General features: G+C 55.4%; 1 protein-coding gene across 6 annotated transcripts in view; it reads left to right on the forward strand.

Annotated features, from left to right (window-relative positions):
* ARID3A (AT-rich interaction domain 3A) overlaps positions 1–18259 on the forward strand; it is a 33869-nt gene extending 15610 nt beyond the window's left edge. For 5 of the 6 annotated variants that reach the window (XM_045202508.2, XM_024569086.3, XM_053911168.1 and 2 more), the window contains exons 4-9: positions 9192–9264; positions 12582–12765; positions 13130–13377; positions 15364–15660; positions 16988–17086; positions 17937–18259. In XM_045202508.2, the coding sequence (XP_045058443.2) occupies positions 9192–9264; positions 12582–12765; positions 13130–13377; positions 15364–15660; positions 16988–17086; positions 17937–18112 (1077 nt within the window). In that variant the 3' untranslated portion in view covers positions 18113–18259. The remainder of the gene's footprint in view (positions 1–9191; positions 9265–12581; positions 12766–13129; positions 13378–15363; positions 15661–16987; positions 17087–17936) is intronic. The other variant, XM_045202511.2, reaches the window with a different exon arrangement.
* Positions 18260–21435: the final 3176 nt, after the last annotated feature.

The raw sequence follows: 21435 nt of genomic DNA on the forward strand, positions 1-21435 counted from the left end.
TTGAATTCTGGGTAGGTGGTGGGAAACAGCCCTATTTCTTCCTGCTGTACGGGGCCGCTGTCCCGTGACAGTGGGGACCCGGTCAACTTGGCTGAGGCGGCGTGGCAGTCTCTCCCCTGGCCTCCCACTCCTGAAGCTGCTGGCACTGGCTGGGTGTCTGTTTTTTTCAGAAAACCTGGGTTAAAAGCAGCAGGGACCTCACTCTCTGGCCAGGTAGACCTTTCTGAGCAGCTCCAGCCACTAGGAAAGTCCCTTCTTGCATGTTCCGGGGCTGCCCTGGGGCCCAGCTGCAGGGAAACAGGGCTGGTTCCTTTCTGAGGATGCCTAGGACAGGGGTTTTGGTTCTTGGGGGCCAGGCCCTGGGCTCAGGGCTTGGACCCCCAGTGTGAAACGCCCCCAGGACAGCATGGAACATTGGGTTAATAATTGCTGCGGGGGAGGAAGGAGATTCTGGATTTGGCATTTGCTGACCCTGAAGCTTTGCCCAGAGACCCTGCGTGTGAGGTGCTTTGGGGCGGGGATCCCTTCTCAACCTGGGGGAGCTGATGAGGCCGGAGCAGGCTGCAGTCATTCCAAGGGGCTCTCTGTAGGTCTTGGTCTCAGTCTTGGTCTGAGTCCATCTCCACGGTTTTCTCTCAGTGCGTCTGTTTACCTGTCTGTGAAGTGCTGTCTGACTCCTACCGTGGTCAGCTCAGGGCCAGGCCTGGGGGTAGGGGCTCCCAGCTGGTAAGGTGGCCACCTGGATTTGCATGTCATCTGCGTGACAGCATGGGACAACCACCTCCCTCCTCTGCTCCTCTTCCTAGAAGTGTCTCTGCTGATCCCTTTCCTGAGTGCGGCCTGGATGCCGGGCCTGCTGGATCCCCCACGTGCCTTAGTTGCCCCACCGCGACATGGGGCCAGTGGGTGACCAGCCTTGTCGGGCTACCAAGGGGGTTCTTCTTGCTGCCGCCCCCAGCCATCTTCCTGAAGCCAGACCCTCCTCCCTGCACACCCTGGTTCTCATGAGTCCCTCATCCCCACCTGACACCCAGGTGCACCCTTGGCCACTCCACAGATGGCCCTGGTCACACGCAAGGCTGATTGGGAGAAAAGGAGAGGGTTTAGGGTAAAGGCCCTGCTACCGAATCTTGCATTCCGGAAATCTAGAAAGATGCTCCTTTGCGTGTTTGATTCTGTGACCCCTTTTTTGAGCTTTTTATTAATATCTCTGTTGTGGGTGTGGGTGCTATGTCTTTTCAGAGAAAGGACACATAGCCGATTGGGGAGGGGTGCCCAAGCGGACAGATGTTTCTGCCCTGCCCAGAATCACTTCCCCAATTTCCTTCAAGCCCGGTGGGGCCCCTGCAGCATCTGCGTGTAGGAGGCCCTGCCTGGAGTGCTGACAGGAAGCGAAAGGGCTGAGTGGCCAGCAGGGGTGCCCCCAGGGTCAGGTGCACAGAATGGCAACTCCTGGGAAGGGCCTGAGGACCCCCCGAACATTAATTAAAGCCCCTACAGCAATAGATGTGCCCCTTCCCCCATCCTTCAGGAGTCCCAGCTCCCACAGGCCTCCAGCTCTCGGCCCATCTCCTTGGCCAGCCTGGGCCCCAAGGGGCATCTGTATCTCTCTAGGACACACTGCATCCTCAGCGTCCAGCACAGGCCCGACATACATTTGCTCAGTAATGGCTGCAGAATGGATTGTCCGAGTCAAAACCCTGCGGGCTGACAGCTCTCACTCCGTCTCTCCCTTCCCTGTGCTGTGTCCTGGGAATTTCCAGAACAGGAAAGAAGTCTCAAATTCAAAACCCCCCGGTGCCTGCCTGGGCTGGAGTCCTACCACACCTCAGAGAGGCTGCTGTCATGGCTTCATGGTCACATTGCCTACCCCCCCCCCCCCCCCCCCCCCCCCGTCCCCTTAGCGGGTAGACGGAGGCCTGAGGTGCAGGCAGGGAGGGTTGCAGCCTCCAGGTCCTTTTGCCCCAAATGCCTTCCTCCCGAAGTCCTACAAAGCCCTACGGAGCCCCATTCCAACTTTATTCATTCTTCTGTTTGTCCAACCATTTGTTCCTGCTCTGGGGTCTCCGTGGGAGGGCGCAAGACCTGGCCTCGGGGCTCAGCTGTGCCGTCTCTGGGCCTCACGGTGCTGGGCGAGGAGTGGGCACATCGGGCCCTGTCCTCCCTGCCCGGTGCATGTGGGAAAGGGCAGATCAAGCTCTTAGCAGGTGGTTGGTGTAGACCTGGTCACCGAGCTTACAGGGAGCCCTCTGCCCCCTTCAGTTTCTCTGATTGCAGAGTAGGCACAGGGGGCTGTGGGTGCTGCCTCACCCACCCTCTGCCTCCAGCAGCTGTGGGCGTTTCAGTGAATGGGGAGGGCTGAGGCAAGGCTCCCCTGGGGACGATACTCTCAGCCCACCTGGGGCTGGCAACTGCTGTGAGTGCTGAGTCATCTCGCCTGGGCCGAAGGGGAGGGCCTCACCACTGCCCCGCGTGTGAGGAAGGTTTTTATCAGTGGGCGGCAGGGAGCAGCTGGGAGGGGGACCTTAAAGGAGGACAGAGCTAAGGTCGAAAGAGCCTGAGTATACTCTCTCCCCTTTCCTTCATTAGTGAGCACCTGCTGTATACCAGAGTCTTTGCCCTATACCCGAAGACCCCAATTGTGCCCTTGGGGTTTCTTATCTGGGTGGGGAGAAAGACGAGGTGAAACCATCCCGAAATAAATGCACAATCACAGGCGCATGACAAATGTTGGTGCATTCCTGGAGGCGCTGGCCTGGTTTGGGGGCCAGAGCTGCAGGCCTGAGAGAGAGACTAAGGTTGGAGGAGGGGGCCTCCAGGTGGAGGGAGCAGCAAAGGCAAAGGCGTCAGGGCAGGACTGCGTACAGGGGGAAGCGAGGAGGCATTGGTGACTGGAGTAGAGTGAGCATGGCGTGGCCAAGGTGGAGACCCAACAGGCCAGCCAGCCCCGGGCGTCCAAGGCCAGAAGTTTGGACTCTCTCCTGAGAGTAATAGGGAGCCACAGGCGGCGTCCACAGCTGGCTCCTGAGCAGGGGGGACAGAGCCTGCTCTTGCTGTAAAGACCTGAAAGCCCCTCAGGCCCTCCGCCCCTGGGAGGCTACAAGGAGGAAGTGCCATCCACCGGTCCCAGTTGCTCTCGGGTGTTTTAGGGGAACTGGAGGATAAAAACCAGCGCGCTGCCTTCTCCACTTTGTGTCACGGTAGTTTCATTTTTCGCATAGGAGTTAGTGCCGTGAATCAGATCTTGTCTCAGACCAGAAGGTGTTAAAATAGGTGAGCTCCATACACACGTGTTCACAGCAGCATGAATCACCACAGCCAAAGGCAGAAACAGCCGTGTCCACCAGCTAACGAACAGGTGCTCGGCCCACCCATGCCCAGGAACGTTACCGAGCCAGGAAAAGGAGCGAAGCGCCGACACTCGGTACAGCGTGGATGGGCCTCGAACACATGGTGCTCAGTGAGAGACGCCAGACCCAAAAGGCCACACGGGGTGTGATTCCGCTCATGTGACATGTCCAGAACAGGCAGATCCACAGACACAGAGAATGGGTTAGTGGTTGTCAGGGGCTGTGTGTGTGTGTGTGTGTGTTGGGGGGGTGATGGAATGTGCTGGAATTACAGGAGGCAGTTGCACACCATAGTGAATGTACTAAGTGGCACTGAGTTGTTTATTTTAAAATGGCGAACTCTATGTTATGGAAATTTCACCTCTGTAAATATTTTGTTCAAAAATTCAGGGAAAAGTAGGTGAGGTTAAGCACTAAAGCCCCTGGGCTGAACCCAGCCCAGCTTGCAGGCTTCCTCACTCCTTCCCCGGTCCCTCCCCCCTTCATAGAACCCCTGTAAGCCAGCCAAGGTTGTGGCATGTCCCCTGCTTCACACCCTGCGATGCTGTCTGTCCTTCCCCTCTGACCCTCAGTGGCCCAGCGGTGCCCAAGGAGGTCCTGCCTGGCACACAGGCGATGCGTGGTCAGGTCTGTTCCCGCCCCAGCTGAGCATTTGTAAGCCCACTCCTGGATGTGGAGAAACACACTTTCCTGGTTTCCTGTAAGCTATATTGGATGGTACAGAATTGTACGTTTTTTTAAAAAAACTTCCCATCCTCAGCATCTCTACCATATCCTTGTTTGCTAGAGAGGCAGTTGTCCTTCTGCATGGCTCATTGGTCCCCAAATGCTGGGCACCAGGCAGCGTCTCAGTTTCCCACCATCCAAGGACAGCAGCCTCACTCCCCAGGTCCCTCTTCCGGCCCAGTGGCCTCCTCTAGAGGTGGGGCCCTGTGGACTTTGGAGCCACCTGGGTGGCGGAAGGGGGCCTGAGCAGACACCGTTTAGGGGCAAAGGTCCTCCCAGGGGCCCTTTGGGCTGTCTCTTTATAGCCTGGGCCCCTAAGGGCCCACACTGCCCCTGGGCCCCTGCAGCAGGCTGGGGAACTGGTGCCCTGTTGCCCCGGCCAGGCCTTCTGGCAACTCAACTTCCTCGAAGGGCCCAGCAGTGCCTGGGGAGGAGACCTCTTGTGTGCTGAGCCCTGGTGCCCCCCCCCCCATACATGTTACTTTGTGGATTTGCTAGTGGCCTTTCCTCCTCCCTTCCAGGCCAGCGGGCTAGGGAGGCGTTCCCACACTAGGGTGAGCTCTCTGGCTCCAAAGGACCCCTCAGCTTCAGGGTGGGGGTGGGGTGGGGAGGTCTTCTCAGCCTGGTCAGCAGTATAACCTGGGCTGTGGTGAAAATGCTCACTGTTTGGCCACAAACAAGAATTTCCTGTTTGCCCACCGTGCCCATGGGGAGAGTGGTTACCTCACTTTTTCTCCTGCTTCTCCCCTGCCCCCCCCCCAGCCCCGAGACCTCCTGGCTTTATTTTCGTCCTCCTTACCTCGCTGCCCAGTGTCCCCTCCTGGGAGGGGCTGTCCCTCAGTGGGTCCCCAGCACCTCTGCCCCTTCCCCTGCACACGCAGACTGGGCCTGGAGTGCCAGGATCTGCAGGGCGGGCGGCGCTTCGTGCAAAGTACCCAGAAGGAAATGAGAGCAGATGAAAGGGCAGAGGGTGAGGAAGGGCTGGGGGCAGGAAGGAGGGGCTGACTCTGCTGAGATCTGGGGAACCGCATTCCAGAAGGGGGAACAGCCAGTGCAAAGCCCTGAGGTGAGAGAGGGTACTTGTTTTGCTCAGAAAGCAGCAACAGGCCTTAAGGGGCTGGAGTGGAGGGAGGTGAAGTGAGGATTTCAGTGGGAGTTCTGGGAGCCATGGAAGACTGTAGGGCAGGGGAGGGTCCTACTCAGACTTCCTGGAAAAGCCTCTCTGTTTGCTAAAGTGTGTGTTGGGGTGGGGTGGGGGGGACAGGCTGGGCTCCACCCCCTCTGAGCCTCAGTTTTTCCTTCCTGAAGTGACTCGTGCTAAGGAGCGGGAGATGGACACATGGTCAGCCCAGCCTTGGTAATTCAGGGACGGACTTCATTGCTGGGTCAAGCGTCACTGCAGCCACTGCAGGCAGAGGAGCCAGGGCTGTGTGTGTCCCAGTGACCCTGCCTGCAGCTGGAAGAGGAGAAGGGACCCGTGTACTCAGGGAACACCTGTGGGGGCCTCCAGCCCAGGCTCTCCCATCCACATCTCCCATTGTCGAACTTTTGCACCCATTTCACAACTGAGTAGACTGAGGCCTGGGAAGAGCAGGACAGGCGTGGGGTCACAGGGGCAGGAAGTGAACCCAGCGGGGGACAAAGCTCACCCAGCATGTTCCTGGCGTATGCCTGCATTTCTGGATTTGGGAAAGCATTAAGTATCCCTGTCCTTGTGCGTCACAAGGAATCCACATTCATTTAATGAGTGTCGGCTGGGTCCCCAGTTCTAGACACCGTGGACAAAACACACGAATGCCCTGCCATTCTGCCTGGGCAGATGGACAGGGAACCGGACCAGGATGTGAATCCATGTGCCTCCGATCACACGAGGGTTAGGGAGGGAGAGAGTGGGGAAGAGCAAGGAAAAGCCGTCATCAGTAAACATGTTGCAAGTAAGAGCAGAGTGTTTGGGAGAGATGGGGCTGTGGCTGAGATGTCGGAGGGCAGGGGCTTCTTTCAGGGAGGCTGGGGCCCTTCGTGGGGATGGCATTTGAGCCCAGCTGGGAACCTGCATGAAGGGGAAGCCAGCTGGGGCAGAGCTGGTTAAGGCATTCCCCAGAGGTGGAACTGCCAGGGCCATGGCTGGGAGGGGGACTGTCTGACGGGTTTGAGAAACCCCAAGTGGTCAGGGGAGAGTTGAGACGGCGTGGGGCCTGGCAGGGTCTGTGGGCTGCGGGAAGGGGTATCGTTATAATCAGACAGGAGCCAGAGCGAGACTCATTCTCAGTGCCTGGCACTTGGCCCCAGGGAAATCAGGTCTCCAGGAGGAGCAAGAGACCCTTATCTCAGCCCTCAGCCTGGGGTTTGCAGCCCTGGATATGTCTGTGGCTGATTTCAGCGCCGCCTCGTGCACCTTGAGAGGGGCTGGGTTCTAACCAGAGAAGCCGGGCTGGACTGAGGGTGGGGTGTGGCCCATCTGTATGACTCGAGAGCTTTACGAGGACAAGCAGCCTGGCCCATGGGCCCACAGGGAGGGTCCAGACACCACCTCGAGGAGTCTTGACACTGTTCCCAGCTCCCCCATTCCTGGGGCCTGGCAGACAGCTCCAGCCAGCTGGCCAGGGCGGGACACACGCCACAGGGGTGCAGAACTTGGGGCCAGAGCCCCATAAAGCTGGGGCAGCCTTTACTGCCTGGCTTTGTTGTCAGCTGCCCATGACACAGCTATTAAAGCTGCCTCTTTCACCACACATCCTCTTTATGGCCTCATGCTATGCCCCAGCCCCATGAGGGTCTGCCCACCATTTGGCCTAGGGGCTAACAGCTCCCCCCAGCCCCACTCAGCCAAGCACCTCTGCTGAGGGGTCATGGAGCAGCCGGTCTCCACCCTGAACCTCAGTTTCCCGCCTTGAATATGGGGCTCATTATGGTTCCAGGTGGTAAGGGTGGTGCTTTTGTGTTTATTGCACAATGTCCTCAAAAGAGGGGGAAACCGAGGCAGGAGCATTGAGGTCTTGGAGGGGGGGGCCTGGAGAAGGGGTTTAGGCAGCGTGGGCCCTCCTCTACCTGGGTGAGGGTATCAAAGGGGAACATGCTGCCCCCCGAGTGAGTTTTCAGGCCATGGCAAATGACCACACGCTGAGCAGCTTAAAACGACGATTCAGCCTCTCACACTCTGGAGCCAGAAGTCCGAAATCAAGGCGTCATGAGGCCGCACTTCCTAGAGACTCTGGGGAAGGCCCTTCTTGCTTCTTCCGGCTCCTGGGGGCTCCCAAGTCCCTGGACTTGTGGCCGCCATCACCCTCATCTCTGCCTCTGTCCCTGCATGGCTTCTCCTCTGTGTCTGTGTCCCTCCTCTTCCAATAAGGACATTGTCATTGGATTAGGGCCCCTACCACAGTGTGACCTCATCTAATGACATCTGCAAAGCCCCCTTTTGAGGTTTCGAGTGGTGGCTGTGACTTGGTGGGGGGCACCTGCCAATTCCCCAAGTCTGTCTGACCTCACTCTCTGCCTAGCCAGGCCCAGCTTGCATCTGAAAGGCAGAGTTCACGTACCACTGACCACACAGCTCTGTGTGCTCAGCTACCTTTCAGACACTGGCAATAAAATTAACAAAATCCCTGATGTCCTACGGGGCAGACGGACAGGGGACCAGGCATGTGTGAATCCACACTTCCCAGCCAGGGAGGAAGAGAGTGGGGAGGGGACACATGCAGGGGTGTCATGTAGGCAAGGAGTGGACGGACAGGGCCTGGCGTGAGTATGCCCATGGAAGGTCCAGCTGCAGGGCTCATACCCGTCAGGCAGGGGAAAACATGGGCCTCCCCGGACGCCATAAATCAGCGCAGGAATGTGGCTGGCCAGCCTGGCCGGGCGGGGCAGAGAAGACAAAGGCCTCGACCACCCAGATCTGGGCTCCTGGCTCTCCCAGCCCTTGCCCTAGAGGCCCCACTTTGCTCCATTATGCAGGTGGGGAAACTGAGGCCCAGAGAGGAGCAACATGGCTAAGGAGTGTTTGGCCCTAACAGTCCCATCTCCCTAGGCCCTGGATGTCCCAGCTACAGGAGCTGGGTGTTGGGGCATTCTCGGGCCCCAATGATTGATTATTCCAGCCCAGCTGGGGCCAACTGGTGGTTTCAAGGCCCCCCACAGTCCTGAATCCCTCCGTGTCCAGGCGGCACAATGCTGTATTCCTTGAAGCTTAATTTGAAGCCTGCTATTTGCTATCTGTGTTGCTCCTTCTCAGCCAATGTGAGGTTGCACCCCCCCAACCCCACTCTCTATCTCTGCTGGCTTCCGCCCACCCCAGCACCTGGGAGAAAATGGTCAATGGGGTCAATGGACCCCCTGCCTCCCAAACCCCAGACAGAGGCCCTCCCCGCCTTCGATGACCGGTGAACCCAGGCAGCCAGTGCCCAGCAGCCCAGGACTTCAGTTTCCCAGCTGCCTCTCTGCGCCCCAGTGTGTGCGTGACTCACTGGACAGGGTCGGGGTGCATCATAGCGCCAGTGGCCCTGGTGGGTGCTGCGTGTCTGGGATGCACTGTGTCCCAGAATGATGTGCTCAAACCCAGCTCCCAGTCCCCATGAGGGAGACCTTTTTTGGAAATTGGGTCTCTGCAGATATTTCTAGTTAAGCATTGAGATGAGTTGAGGTGGCCATAAATCCAGTGACAGGTGTCCTACAAGAAGAGGGGAATTTCGACACAGAGGAGAGCCACGTGACAGGGGCAGAGACTGGGGTGATGCGGCCCCAAGCCCAGGGACTGCTGGAGCTATCAGAAGCTGGGGAGGCAGGAAGGACCTTCCTTGGAGTCTCAGGAGGGAGATTGGCCCTGCCACACCTTGATCTCTGACTTCTGGCCCCAGAACTGTAGGAGGATAAACCTCTGTTGTTTTAAGCAACCCGGGGGACGTGTCCAGATGCCTCTGTCCTCACCTGAAGGTGAGGAGCAGACTCATCATCTGTTTAGTGGGGCTTCAGGAGATGCTTGGACTTGGGGGGGTGCTAGGGCTGGGACCCCCAGTGCCTATTCCTGCCAGCAGCCCCCTTGGTTGGCTCTCGCGATGGAGGCATGGTGCCCATGCCCGAGCTCTGGCATCAATTAACTGCTCTTCCCTGCCCTCACAGCTCTACGAACTGGATGGGGACCCCAAGAGGAAGGAGTTCCTGGATGACTTGTTCAGCTTCATGCAAAAGCGAGGTGAGGCCTACCCTCTGGGAAGTGGTGGGAAATGGGCTTGAGGAGGGGGGTTCCCGTCAGCCGCCACCTGGGACAGTGTGTCAGAGTGGCATTGAGTTTTCCGTGGCTGGAGGCATCCCAGAGGTGTGGAGGGGAGGCACAACCTGATAGGGGGGCACAGCTGTGAGAGTCTAAGGGGTAGTTCTTACGGGGTGGGCGGGGTGTCTCAGGGCACCACCCAGAACTGACAGTCCAAGCTGTACCCCTTGCTGCTGAGACACACAGTACGATCTGTGGACAGTGGGGTTGAATTCACAGGTAGACAAGTGGGCGCTGGAGCAACAGGGCGAAAGCTCCCCACGCAGGCTTCCAGCTCGCATGGCCTAGAGTGCCTGCTGGTGCCCAAGCCCCCCCTGCTCCTAAAGGGGTCGTAGTCCTCCTATCTGCAAGGTGGGCCACAAGCAGCCCCCGCTGTTGGCAGCGCCCCAGACATACGGAGTGCCCCGCTGTATTTGTCGAGCAGCAGCAGGACACGGCAGTGTACTGTGCCCTAGTTTCTCCGGGGGCTGGAGTGAGGGAGACGCCAACCACGGCCCCACCAGGAAGTGTGTGGGCCTTGAGAACGGTGACATGAGGAGCAGGGCTGATCTGGGTGAGTGTCTGGGTGGGGGACTGAGGCCCAAACACCGGAGGACATCAGGGGCGTCTGGAGTGAGCCAGGCTCAGAGAGAACAAGGGGCAGCCAGGGAGTCCCGAGAGGTCCCCTGCCTGGGCCTCACCCTTAGCTTAGAGCAGATACCAGAGCTGTCCTAGGAATACCCACTGTAGGGTGCAGTTCGTTCCTCTGACCCCTGGACAGCACCCCTGGGGGGTTATTATCACCCTGCTGTTCAGAGAAGGAAACTGAGGCCCCAAGAGGGCACCTTTGAGCTACAGAGGCAGGAAGGGGTGGGGCCAGTAGGGGGCTGCAGGGTCCACTGGGGCCATTGTAGGGGCCCGGCCCCTGCTGCTTTGTCCTGGGCCTCTGCCTGCCCCTCCCTCACCAGTAGCTTCTGTAAACACAGGCCCAGCCAGGCCCAGAAGGGAAGGAGATGAAAGGGGAGGGGGCTGCAGCCTCTGAGTTAACCCCTCCTGTGCCGGCATAGAAGAATTCAGATCCAGTCCTGGGGTGGGGGCCCCTCTCATGTTATCGTGTTATCCATCCAGCCAGCCCCAGCCAGAGCTGCTGTCCCCTGTGTGGTCAGAGAGATCCCCCCTGCTCTCTTTATCAGCCTGTCCACACCTGCCTGAACCCCACTCCAACCCCCCTGCCATGGGGCTCAGAGCTTCCAGGCCTGGAACCCACCCATGTTACCCAAGACAAGCCTCCTGGTGTCCTGGAGGTACATAGGAAGTACTGTGAGCTGCACCTGGGTGGGGGTGAGGCTGGGGCCCCCAGATGCGTAGTCCAGCCCCTTGCCAAAAAGGGCTGTGAGGGTTGTGTCCAGCCCTGCCTTCTTCACCAAGATGATGCTCCTGAAGGACAGGAGGCAGCAGACTCCTATGCATTCCTCAAAACCCAGCTCTAAGGCCCTTTCTCCCCTGCCATCTTCCTGGGCACTCCCCTCTGTATGGGGGGCCTTTGGGGCTGAGAATCTGTTAGACCCCCTTTACCCTGGACACCATGTCTTGCATCTCACAAGCCTCTTTCCCTTCACTCCAGACAAAGGGTCACAAAATAAAAACCTCCAACTGAATTCTCCTGTTGCCTGCACCCCACCCGCCTGCTATTTCCTTGACAACCTCTCCACCCTTTCTTATCGCCCCCACAGCCCTCACTGCCCACCATCAGTGCCTCCCTGTGTTCTCCCAGCCCCCATCCTTCTATAAACATCCGTCCAGGCCCCGCCTGCCACAGAGCCAGGAGGATCTGATTCCGTAATTCTTCCCCCTGCCCGGGCAGGGCCTAAATCCAAGTCCAGGCAGGACAGCGCTGTGGCCACATCTCCGGGCTGTGCATGCTGACACTGGTGTTGCTTTTTCTCTCTTTCTCTTGGGTTGAAAATAGAATCAGGGACGGGGGGGACTCTGAGGTCCATCTTCCTGCCCCCACTCCAGGTGCTTCTACATTCACTGGGGTTTGCAGTGTGGGAAGGGCTGGAACGCAGCCAGAGGTGGTGGGAGGTGGCTGCGGAAAGTCCAGAGGTGGAGAGCATCGTCCAGGCCCTGGGGCAGGCAAGCCGACCCCTCCCTCAGACCTTCCTCCATCAGGGCACATTCTGCGGCCTCCCTTTGCTCAGCTCCAAATGGGGGTAAGCGTGGCCCTTGGGCTGAGATGCAGTCTGCCCGCCTTCGCTGTTTATTGAACACTTGCTGTGTGCCAGGCTGCGCACCGAGGAGCCCATGTGAGCAGAGCAGGGCAAGGGGGTGCACAGAAAGAAAACCTGCGATTCACTGTTAGGGAGAGAAGGGGGCCTTCTCCACCCTCGACCAGGAAGGTACCAGACAGGCCAGGCTGAGATTTGAAGGCTCCAAGGCTGGAGAACTCAGTGTGGAGGGCTAGGTGGGCAGAAGAGGGCATCAGGCCTGCGTGCAGGGGTCAGTCCTCCCCTCGATGAACTAGCCCACTTCCCTTTCCCCCGGGGCTGGCTCTGCACCGACGGCCCTGTTTTCCTGAGCTAGCCCCTGCCCTCCCTTCCCTGGCCTAGACCACTGTCCCACTCTCAGGCTGCAGAGTGGGTTAACCAAGCCGTCTCCCCCTGACTGCAGACCCCCCACATGCACACTATGCCCCATACGCGTTACACACCTTCCCGGACAGGGAGGAAGCAGGCCGCTGGGAACACAGGCCAGTTGTTTTGCCAGCTGTTGTGGTTGGTGATGGGAGTAGGAGCAGTGAGGGCTGCACTTCTCATGCTTGCCCCCCAGGTGTGCCCCCTCGTCTCCCTCTCTATGCCCCATCCTCCCCTCCGGTGAGTTCAGAAATGAGCACACCAGGTGCCTGGTAAAGAAGCTGAGGCAGAGCTGTTCCCTCAGCGCTCTCTGGGGCAGGGGACGGGTGTCTGTCTCACCTGAGGCAGTCCTGTCCCCGGGAAACACTGGGCAATGTCAGGGACATCTGTGGTTGTCACACCTGGGGGTGCTCCTGGCATCGAGTGGGTGGGCGCCAGGAATGCCGTTCAATACCCTAAGTGCCCAGGACACCCCCACAGAGTGACCTGCCCTGATGTCCACACAGCTGGGGAGACCCTGCTCCGAACCAGTGTGTTAACTGCAGACTTGGCATCTGCTGCACGTGGGGCTCCGGCCCTGGCCACAGCGCCTCCCTCACCCGCACTCACCCCCCCCGCCCCCCGCAGGGACGCCCGTGAACCGGATCCCCATCATGGCCAAGCAGGTGCTTGACCTGTTTATGCTGTATGTGCTGGTGACAGAGAAGGGCGGCCTGGTGGAGGTCATCAATAAGAAGCTGTGGCGTGAGATCACCAAGGGCCTCAACCTGCCCACGTCCATTACCAGTGCCGCTTTCACCCTGCGGACCCAGTGAGTGCTGCCCGTGCAGAGGGCTTGGGGCAGGAAGCGACAGGAAGGACCGTGGGGGCACTGGGCTGTGGGAGGGGTCTGAGTCATGAGAGCCTGGGGGTGGGCTTTATGGAAGGTTCTGGCTCTGAGGTTACTGGAATTGAGTATTAAAGAATTAATGCGAGGTAGTCATGGGGACAAGCATTGAGACAGGGAACAGCATATGCAAAATTCTGGCTCTGAGCATTGCTAGGTGATTCCCTGGTGGTCATGCGTGATGAATGCGAGAAGGTAGTGCCACAGTGGGGTTTGTTTATGCTGTGGGCAGCAGGGAGCCACGGGAAGTGTCCCAGGTGCCACCCTGTCCCTTCACCCCTGCCCGCAGGTACATGAAGTACCTGTACCCCTATGAGTGTGAGAAACGCGGCCTCAGCAACCCCAATGAGCTCCAGGCAGCCATTGACAGCAACCGGCGGGAGGGCCGGCGCCAGAGTTTCGGGGGCTCCCTCTTCGCCTACTCACCAGGAGGTGCCCACAGCATGCTCTCCTCACCCAAGCTGCCCGTGTCCTCCCTGGGCCTGGCCACCAGCACCAACGGCAGCTCCATCACCCCCGCCCCCAAGATCAAGAAAGGTAAGGGGTGGACTGATCCCAACTCAAGCTGGCTTTGTGGGGCAGGTACCTCTCCCGCCTCACGGAGTAAACAGATTGATAAACCCCAAAGCTGTCCTGAATGAGGGCAGCAAATCTGGCAGCGCTGTGTTCACAGCAGGCGTCACTAACCAACCCCCATTCTTCTAACCCCACACCCACGGCAGGTAGGCATTCCTAGTCAATTCGTTTTCCTACTCCTGAGCTCATGGCAGGCACCACTAATTGATAGTTTTTATCTTTCAATTCTGTGCCAAGGTAGACATTACAAATCCAGCACAATTTTCCCATCCTGAGCCCATGGCAGACATTACTAATTAATCTCTGTTTTCCAGTTAATTGAGCCCTGTGCTAATCCTGCGGCATTCGTTGCTAATCACTTATTGTAGCGTTGGCCCGACTTCTGCCTGTGGCTGACACTCCCCATCACTGTATTTTTTTCCAGTACCCTGCCCGTGACAGACATTACTAGATGATGCCTGTATTTTTTTCCCTTTGAATTTTAAGCGTCTTTCTCAACACTCTGTCTGAGTAGACACCATTGAGAGTGCAGTATGGGTCTATCAAACTGACCCGTTAACCATCCCTGAAGCAACTGCTAGGTGTCCCTGAGTGGCTCAGTGCCCCTTTCCGAGCCTGATTTCCTTATGAGTAAAGTGGAGACAATTACCTGCTATTTGTAGAGTTGTAGGGAGCCTTCAGTGTGAAAAATGCCCAGCATGCAACAAGCCCAGTTTTGCAGATACCTGACAGGCAGCCCCCATGCCTAGTCTCCACCCACGGCAGACATCACTAGGCGATCACAATTCTCTCCCACTGAGCCTCAAATCCTTCCTAATACAGAGCACTGGCAGCACCTGTGACAGCAGGGCCTTGAGCAGGCTGGTGTGCCTGGCTGAGTTCCCATTTCTCCTCTGCCACACTGGCTGTGACTTCCTACTTCCAGGGAGTGGCCCAAGGATCTGAGGTGATCCCCACAAGGCCCTGAAAAGTTAGGTCTTGTTAATATTAGCTCATTCATTCTTCTGTGGGCCTCAGTTTACCCTCCTGCCTTTGAGGAGTTCCAAAGATACCAGTTGTTGGTAATTAAGTATCCACATGGGCCAGGTCTCACGCTGGAGCTAAGGAAGATGGTGGCATGTCAGATAAAGGGGTCTGACCTCAGGGAGTCACGAGAGAGCCTGGAAACAGCAGGCAGCAGGCAGCAGCGACCAGAACGCTGGTTGAGACATTTGAGTGAGAGAGAGCAAGGAGAGAGCACTAAACCTCCAGGGCAGGGGGCCTGGCAACAGCAAAGGCTGGAGTGAGGGCCCAGCATTAGGGGCAGCACCTGGTGAGCAGGGATTGACTTGGGAAAAAGCCGGAAAGAAGAGACAGCGGGTCCCAATGGAACCAGTGAGTGGGAATGCTGGGGACGTTTGTTTCAATCACAGAAGAGGGGAATGGTTAGGAACTGGTTCTGGGGTTGGGCTGCCTGGGTTAGAATCCCACCTCAGCCTCTCTCTGCTCTGTGGCCTTGGGAAAGTTATACATCCTCTCTGAGCCTCAGTTTCCTCATCTGGAGATAAGAGTAGGCTTGGGATTGTTGAAATGGCCCTTCAAGATGGTTCGTGTTAAGTGCTTTAGACAAGACATGTTCCGAGTCCGTGTTATGACTAGTGCTGTATGTAATACATGCTATTGTAGTGTCTGTGTAGTACTGATACTAAATACTACTATAATACTAGTATATAACTAGTGTTGTTATCACCAGTATTACCAGTATGATGGTGTCTACTCTCAGCCTACTTTAGAAAGGGTTTTATAGCACTTCTGCCTATTCAGAAACCTAGCTACTTCCCTGGAGAGGGAGTGAGCACCCTGTCAGTGGTGGTATTCAAGAGGGTGCACATTCCTGCATGGGTCAAAGGCTGGGCCAGGCCACCCCACTTCCCTTCTGGCCACCAACTCCTCTTCTCTCCTGTCTAGAGGAGGATTCGGCCATCCCCATCACGGTCCCTGGCCGCCTGCCAGTCTCCCTGGCAGGCCACCCCGTGGTGGCAGCCCAGGCAGTAGCAGTGCAAGCAGCAGCAGCCCAGGCAGCTGTGGCGGCACAGGCAGCCGCCCTGGAGCAACTTCGAGAGAAACTGGAGTCTGGGGAGCCTCCAGAAAAGAAGATGGCCCTGGTGGCGGATGAGCAGCAACGGCTCATGCAGCGAGCGCTGCAGCAGAACTTCCTGGCCATGACAGCCCAACTGCCCATGAGCATTCGTATCAACAGCCAAGGTATCAGTCCGGCACCCAGACTCTCCATGCTTCCTGGCATGTGTAACCAAATAAGGGTCTTGGAGCCAGGGTATGTAAAGAGTGTCTCTAAATCAACAAGAAAAAAAAGCAAGCAAATCAATAGAAAAAATGGGCAATTGTGACTAGCAGATTCCTATGAGAAGCTGTTCAATTCCATCTACCTGGGGATCTGCACGTTAACAGGGAGATACCATTTTTCACCCATCTGAGTCTGGCAGTATCCAGCGTTAGTCAGGATGTGGAGAAATGGGCCCTGCTTGTGGGAGTGTAAATAGGTGGCAATTTGGCAATCTCTTTTACAAATAGAAAATGTGACCCAGTGATCTACTTGGTATCTACAGCGGACCTAGTGCAGGTCCTGAAGGTAACACAGGTGTCTCCCACTATCCGAAAGTAGGGCATCCTGTGAAGCCTTTCGAAGTAGTACAATGCGAATTTTCAAAAAGCGGGGGTTACCTGTATAGACAGGATTGTTCACTGCAGTCATTTGCATGATGTTGTAACAGTGAGGCTTGAAGCTCTGTGTGTGTCCATCAGTGAGGAATGAATGAGTCACACCTGGAAGACTTTGTGGCTTTTAGGAAGAACGATATGTTTTGGGTGTGCAATATTGCTTCAGACTTACAATCATGGCTCTGGCTGGGTAGCCCAGTCAGTTGGAGTGTCGTCCCGTACACCAGAAGGTTTTGGGTTTGATTCCTGGTGAGGGCACATATCTAGGTTGAGGGTTCGAATCCTCATTGGGGTACATATGGGAGGGGACTGATCAATGTTTCTCTCTCACATCGATGTTTCTTTCTCTCTTCCTCCCTCCTTCCGTCTCTCTCTAAAATCAGTAAACATATTCTCAGGGGAGGATTTTTTTAAAGATATTATTTATTTACTTATTTATTTTAGAGAGAGGGAAAGGGAGGGAGAAAGAGGAGAGAAACATCATTGTATGGTTGCCTCTCCTGCGCCCCCTACTGGGGACCTGGCCTGCAACCCAGGCATGTGCCCTGACTGGGAACCGAACCAGCAACCCTTTGCTTCGCAGTTTAGTGCTCAGTCCACTGAGCCACACCAGCCAGGGAAGGGGAAGATTTTTTAAAATTAATTAATTTTTAAAAAGACAGTCATGATAAAAGCAAATGTTAGACAAATATGTTTTTATTTGATATTTACTGAGTATGTCCTGGGTTTGCTGGAGGCAAATACAGTCCACAGCTTCGTGAAGTTTGAAGTCTAGTGGGGGAGACGGACACGAAACAGCTCATCTCACAGACGGGTTTGTGTTTCCAAATGGTGGCTTTTCTTCTTCCCACAGCCTCTGAGAGCCGCCAGGATTCGGCTGCAAACCTGACCAGCACCAATGGCAGCAATAGTATAAGCATGTCAGTGGAGATTAACGGGATTATGTACACAGGTAACACCTCGACTGCTTCATTCCCCAGGTTAATTCAGGAGTCCTGGGTAACCCCCAGGTTTGGCCTGTGTGAGAGCCCAGCCATTAGAGCGAGCGAAGTCCTTTCTTCCCTTGGAGATTTGAATACGTGGCCGATGTAGTGTACTTAATGCAGTGCTCAGCACATGGCATGCACTTGGCATGGTGCTCAGTATGTAGCACGTACTTGGCACAGCGCTCAGCGCGTAGTCAGTGATCAAAAATACAGCCGACCCTTGGGCAACAAGGGTTTGGACTGCTGCGTGGGCCCACTTACATGTGCATTTTTTTCAATAAGTACTGCAAATGTATTTCCCTGATGATTTTCCTAATAACATTTTCTTCCCTGTAGCTTACTTTATTGTAAGAATTCAGTATATAATACATATAACATACAAACTATGTGTTCGTCCACTGTTTATTTTATCGGTGAGGCTTCCAGTCAACAGTAGGCTATTAGTGGTTAAGTTTTGGGGAGTCAAAAGTTATATTTGGATTTTCAGCTGTGTCAGGATCACTATCTCTAACACCTGTGTTGTTCAAAGGTGAACTGTACAAGTGATGTTTCAGTTCCTCGTAAAAAATGTACTCGAGCCATTTGCTCATTAGGCCACCAGGTGGCGCTGGGAACAAAGAACAGCTGTGTTGTTGGGCAAAGACTCCCTTGGGAAGCAGAGACTGAGATGAGGTGGTGGGTGTCCTAGTGGGTCCCTGGGTGGACTTTGCAGGGGATCAGTGCTCAGGGAGCCCTTTGTACTGTCATATAATTTTTTTTTCATATAATTTTTTAAAGACTCTCCATAACATGTCTCTCCTCCTGTCCTTGCATTAGGAGTGCTGTTTGCTCAGCCACCAGCCCCCACCCCAGCCTCAGCTCCCAGCAAAAGCAGTGGTGGCAGCAGCCGGGGAGGAAACAGTGGGACCAGCAGCAGCGTCGGCAGCCAGGCCGGGCCAGCGGGGTTACCCACACCCCCCACGTCTTCTACCTCAAATAATTCATTGCCTTAACCGCACCACTCCCCACCCGCCGCCCCCACCCTGGGAGCCGGTCACACTGGGCAGAGGCCAAAAGGTGGGCCAAGCAGGGCCGGGGTGGTGGGAGATACGGGTGGGGAGGGGAGATATCCACAAAGGAGCCACAGCTAACGCCAAAAATAGAAGAAAAAATATATATATACATATATATAAAGAAAATTTAATAAAACAGGGGAAAACCAAGGAACACTTGAATTACTCAGGTTTCAGACATTCAGAGAAATGGATTGCGAGAGTAGCAAAGGAAACTAGGAAAGAAAGCTCCCAGGGCTTGCCTGCAGCCATGGTGGACCGACTTGGACTGGTGTCTGATTTGGACCAGTTGCAATGTAAGGCCAGATCCTGTTTACCTCATACATCCCTGCACTGTGTGTTTTCATTTTTGTCTGGTTTTTTTCCTTTTTTTTTCCTGTTCATCACACACTCACCCACTCTCCATACTCAGCTCCGTGTTTTGAATGAAACCCCTGAGCCAAGATCAGTTGAATTTTTTTCTTGTTGCTTTTGGGAACTTTTTATTATTTTTTTTAAAAGAAATAGTGATATTCAAGCTTTATAGGGTTTTTAAGAGGTTTGGGGGGTTTTGTTTTGTAAATATTCTATTTTATTCTTGGGGGAGGAATCAAACCTTAGGAAAAGGATATATATCTCTATATATTTGTGTTCATTCAGGGAAACTGGACTTAAAAGAAGCAAAAAAAAAAAAAAGTAATATCCTTTTAATTTTTCCCATGACTGATTTGAGTTCGTGTGTGCGTTTCCTGTGGTGCAGTAGGCGGCTGGTGAGCTTGGGACACTGCACCCTGGGCTAGAGCCAGAAAAGGTGATGAACTCAGGTGCTGAGCACCAGGCTGGGGTTGGGGGCTCCATGGGGAGTACTCGAATGCTGAATGGCAGACCAGGACTCTAGATGCTTTTTCTCACTCTGCCACACTGTGCTCCCAGTCAGGGACCTGGAAGTCAACTAGAAAGGAGATAGTGCTGGAAAAGGGGCCAGGGCCTTGGAGGGGTGTGTCTGTCATAGCTCCCAGGCTCTTGTCTCAGGGATGAATATGGCCTGGGGACTCTCTCTTGCCTGAAAGGGCTGCTTTTGAAGACCTATCTATGTTAATATTCAGAGACTGGGATGAGCCAGGCTTAGCTCAGGGTGAGGTTTTTGGGGCGTTGTCATCCTGAACACCCCACCCCTTCTCATCTCCTTCACTGAGTCCCTTCATCCTCCCTTGGCCCCTTGCAAGGCCACATCTCCCGCTGTAATTAAAGGAACTAAATAGAGGTCCGTGAGGAGGCTGCACTCCCTCCACGAACCCTTCCCCCAGGTTAGAAAGTGGGCATCGGAGACAATTGGGCTGAGGAACTTATTTCAGTGGCTGGTGATGGTCTTCACTACAAGGTAGCGCCTTCTGTCCAAAGGCCCAGGTGGGGTTTGGGACTTCTTTGGCCACCCTAACCCTTGCTGGGTCTCTGGGAACCAGGCGGGTGCTGGTTGGGACTATTCCTCCTACACCTTAGCACTCTTTCCTTTCACGCACCGAGTTTGTCTGCTCTAATTGGGCCCAGGGAGCCTGGCTTAATGAGGCCAAAAAGGGAAATGCCCCGCCTGGCAGTCTCCCAGATCCCCAGATCCCAGACCCAGTGATCCCTGACCTGGCCCCATCTTATTGCCTTGGAGACTTTGCAGAGGGGAGCATCCAGGTCCCACCCCCGCCCCATGTCTGGGTTTGCTTGGGTGCGGTGCTATGGTGTCTTTGGGGAGAACCCCTTTCTTTGGTATATCTCAGGGTTGTTGACACCGCCTACCTTCCAAGATGGGGTGGCTGCGGGCATCTGGGGTTTCCTCTCTGTTTTAACTTCTGGAAGGTTCTCCTCCACAGTTCTCACTGCAGCAGCACAACCACTGTGGGAGGAGGATCTTCTTGTCCCCAGAGCAGTGGACTGGATGCTCCTCCTCCCTTCTTCCATGACCAGGCCCCACGGAGCCACAGCCTTCTGGTGGGTGGGGCCCACATGGGGGCGTCTGCTGCCTGGTTATTTCTACCTCAGGTCTAACTCTTGATGCCAAAACCCCTCCTCAGCCTGACCCCTTTTTCTGGCTCAGAGTTTCAACAAGTACCAATACTTGTCCCCTCCTGCCCGTGTCATGGGTGCCTCCACCTGAGAGCCTACCTGGGTGCTCTCTTTGGTCCTGTGTGTGTCTCACGTGTCTGTGTGTGTTGGGGGACCTGGGCGTCGTGTCCTGTGGGCAGTGTGGCCCGCGGATCTAACTCAGGGCATGCCTACTGTTCAGGGTGATTGTAGGGTTTGGGGGAGACAGCGCTGTGGGCAGGGGGAAGGGATGGAAAGGTGCAGGGGAGCTCCAGGCTGGGACGGAGTTGCAGCCTCTGCCTCGAGTGTGTCCCCATTTACCCTCTGCCACTCCCAGCTCAGGGCAACCCCCCTGTCAGTGGGGGTTCTAGGGTGCAGGTCGGCACCCCCTTATGCAAACTGGGGTGGGGAAGGGGCAGCCATCTCTGTCAGCGGCTCGCTTGTACACTGTTCATTCTGGAATGGGTGGGGCTTAGCTGCCTGGTGCAGGCAGGGACCTCCAAGCTCAAGCTCAAGAGGGGCTCAGGGGCTTCCCCTGCTCTAGAGATGTTTGTGACGGCTGCTTCTAGAATCTTCCTTGTGACCCCCTAAACTGGCCGCAGTGCTGTCCACTGTCGTGCGAGGGGCAGAGCAGAGGCGTTGGGGCAGCTGAGCTAGTGTTTAATAGTTGTGCGTTTGTACAGTCACTTTTTTTTGCTTTTGTCGTTTGCCCACTTCTGTCATTTTTTTCTTCCCCTTAATTTTGCTTTTGCATTTTTTTCTTGGCAAACACGAATGAATTCAGCCTTTCATTCCTGACATGTGAAATTTCAGTTTCTCTGGGGTTTGTCCGATGGCACGGGGACCGTGCCTGAACTCAGGTTAAAGGAAAAAAACTTAAAAAAGGTATAAACTACTCTACCTCTGGCCGTGCCTTGCCTGTCACCCTGGCCGGTGGGGCAGCCGGTAAGGATTTCAGTTTTGCAGAACATTCAGGTATTAAGGGGGGGTGGGGGGCAAAAGACCAAAAAAAGGGAGGGAGGTGTGATTTTGAAATTTAAAAGAACACTGAAAGTTTACATTTTATAACATTATTATGCAGATTGTATTTAAATTTCAGAAATATTTAAGACAATTGTAACCCTGTAAAGCTGATGATATTAAAACAAGACAAAACACTTCTGACTTTTAACAGAAAAGGTCTCAGTGTTGGTTTCCTGGGCGTCGCCCGA

Source organism: Desmodus rotundus, chromosome 9 (genome assembly GCF_022682495.2).
Source record: "Desmodus rotundus isolate HL8 chromosome 9, HLdesRot8A.1, whole genome shotgun sequence".
NCBI classification, from domain to species: Eukaryota; Metazoa; Chordata; class Mammalia; order Chiroptera; family Phyllostomidae; genus Desmodus; species Desmodus rotundus.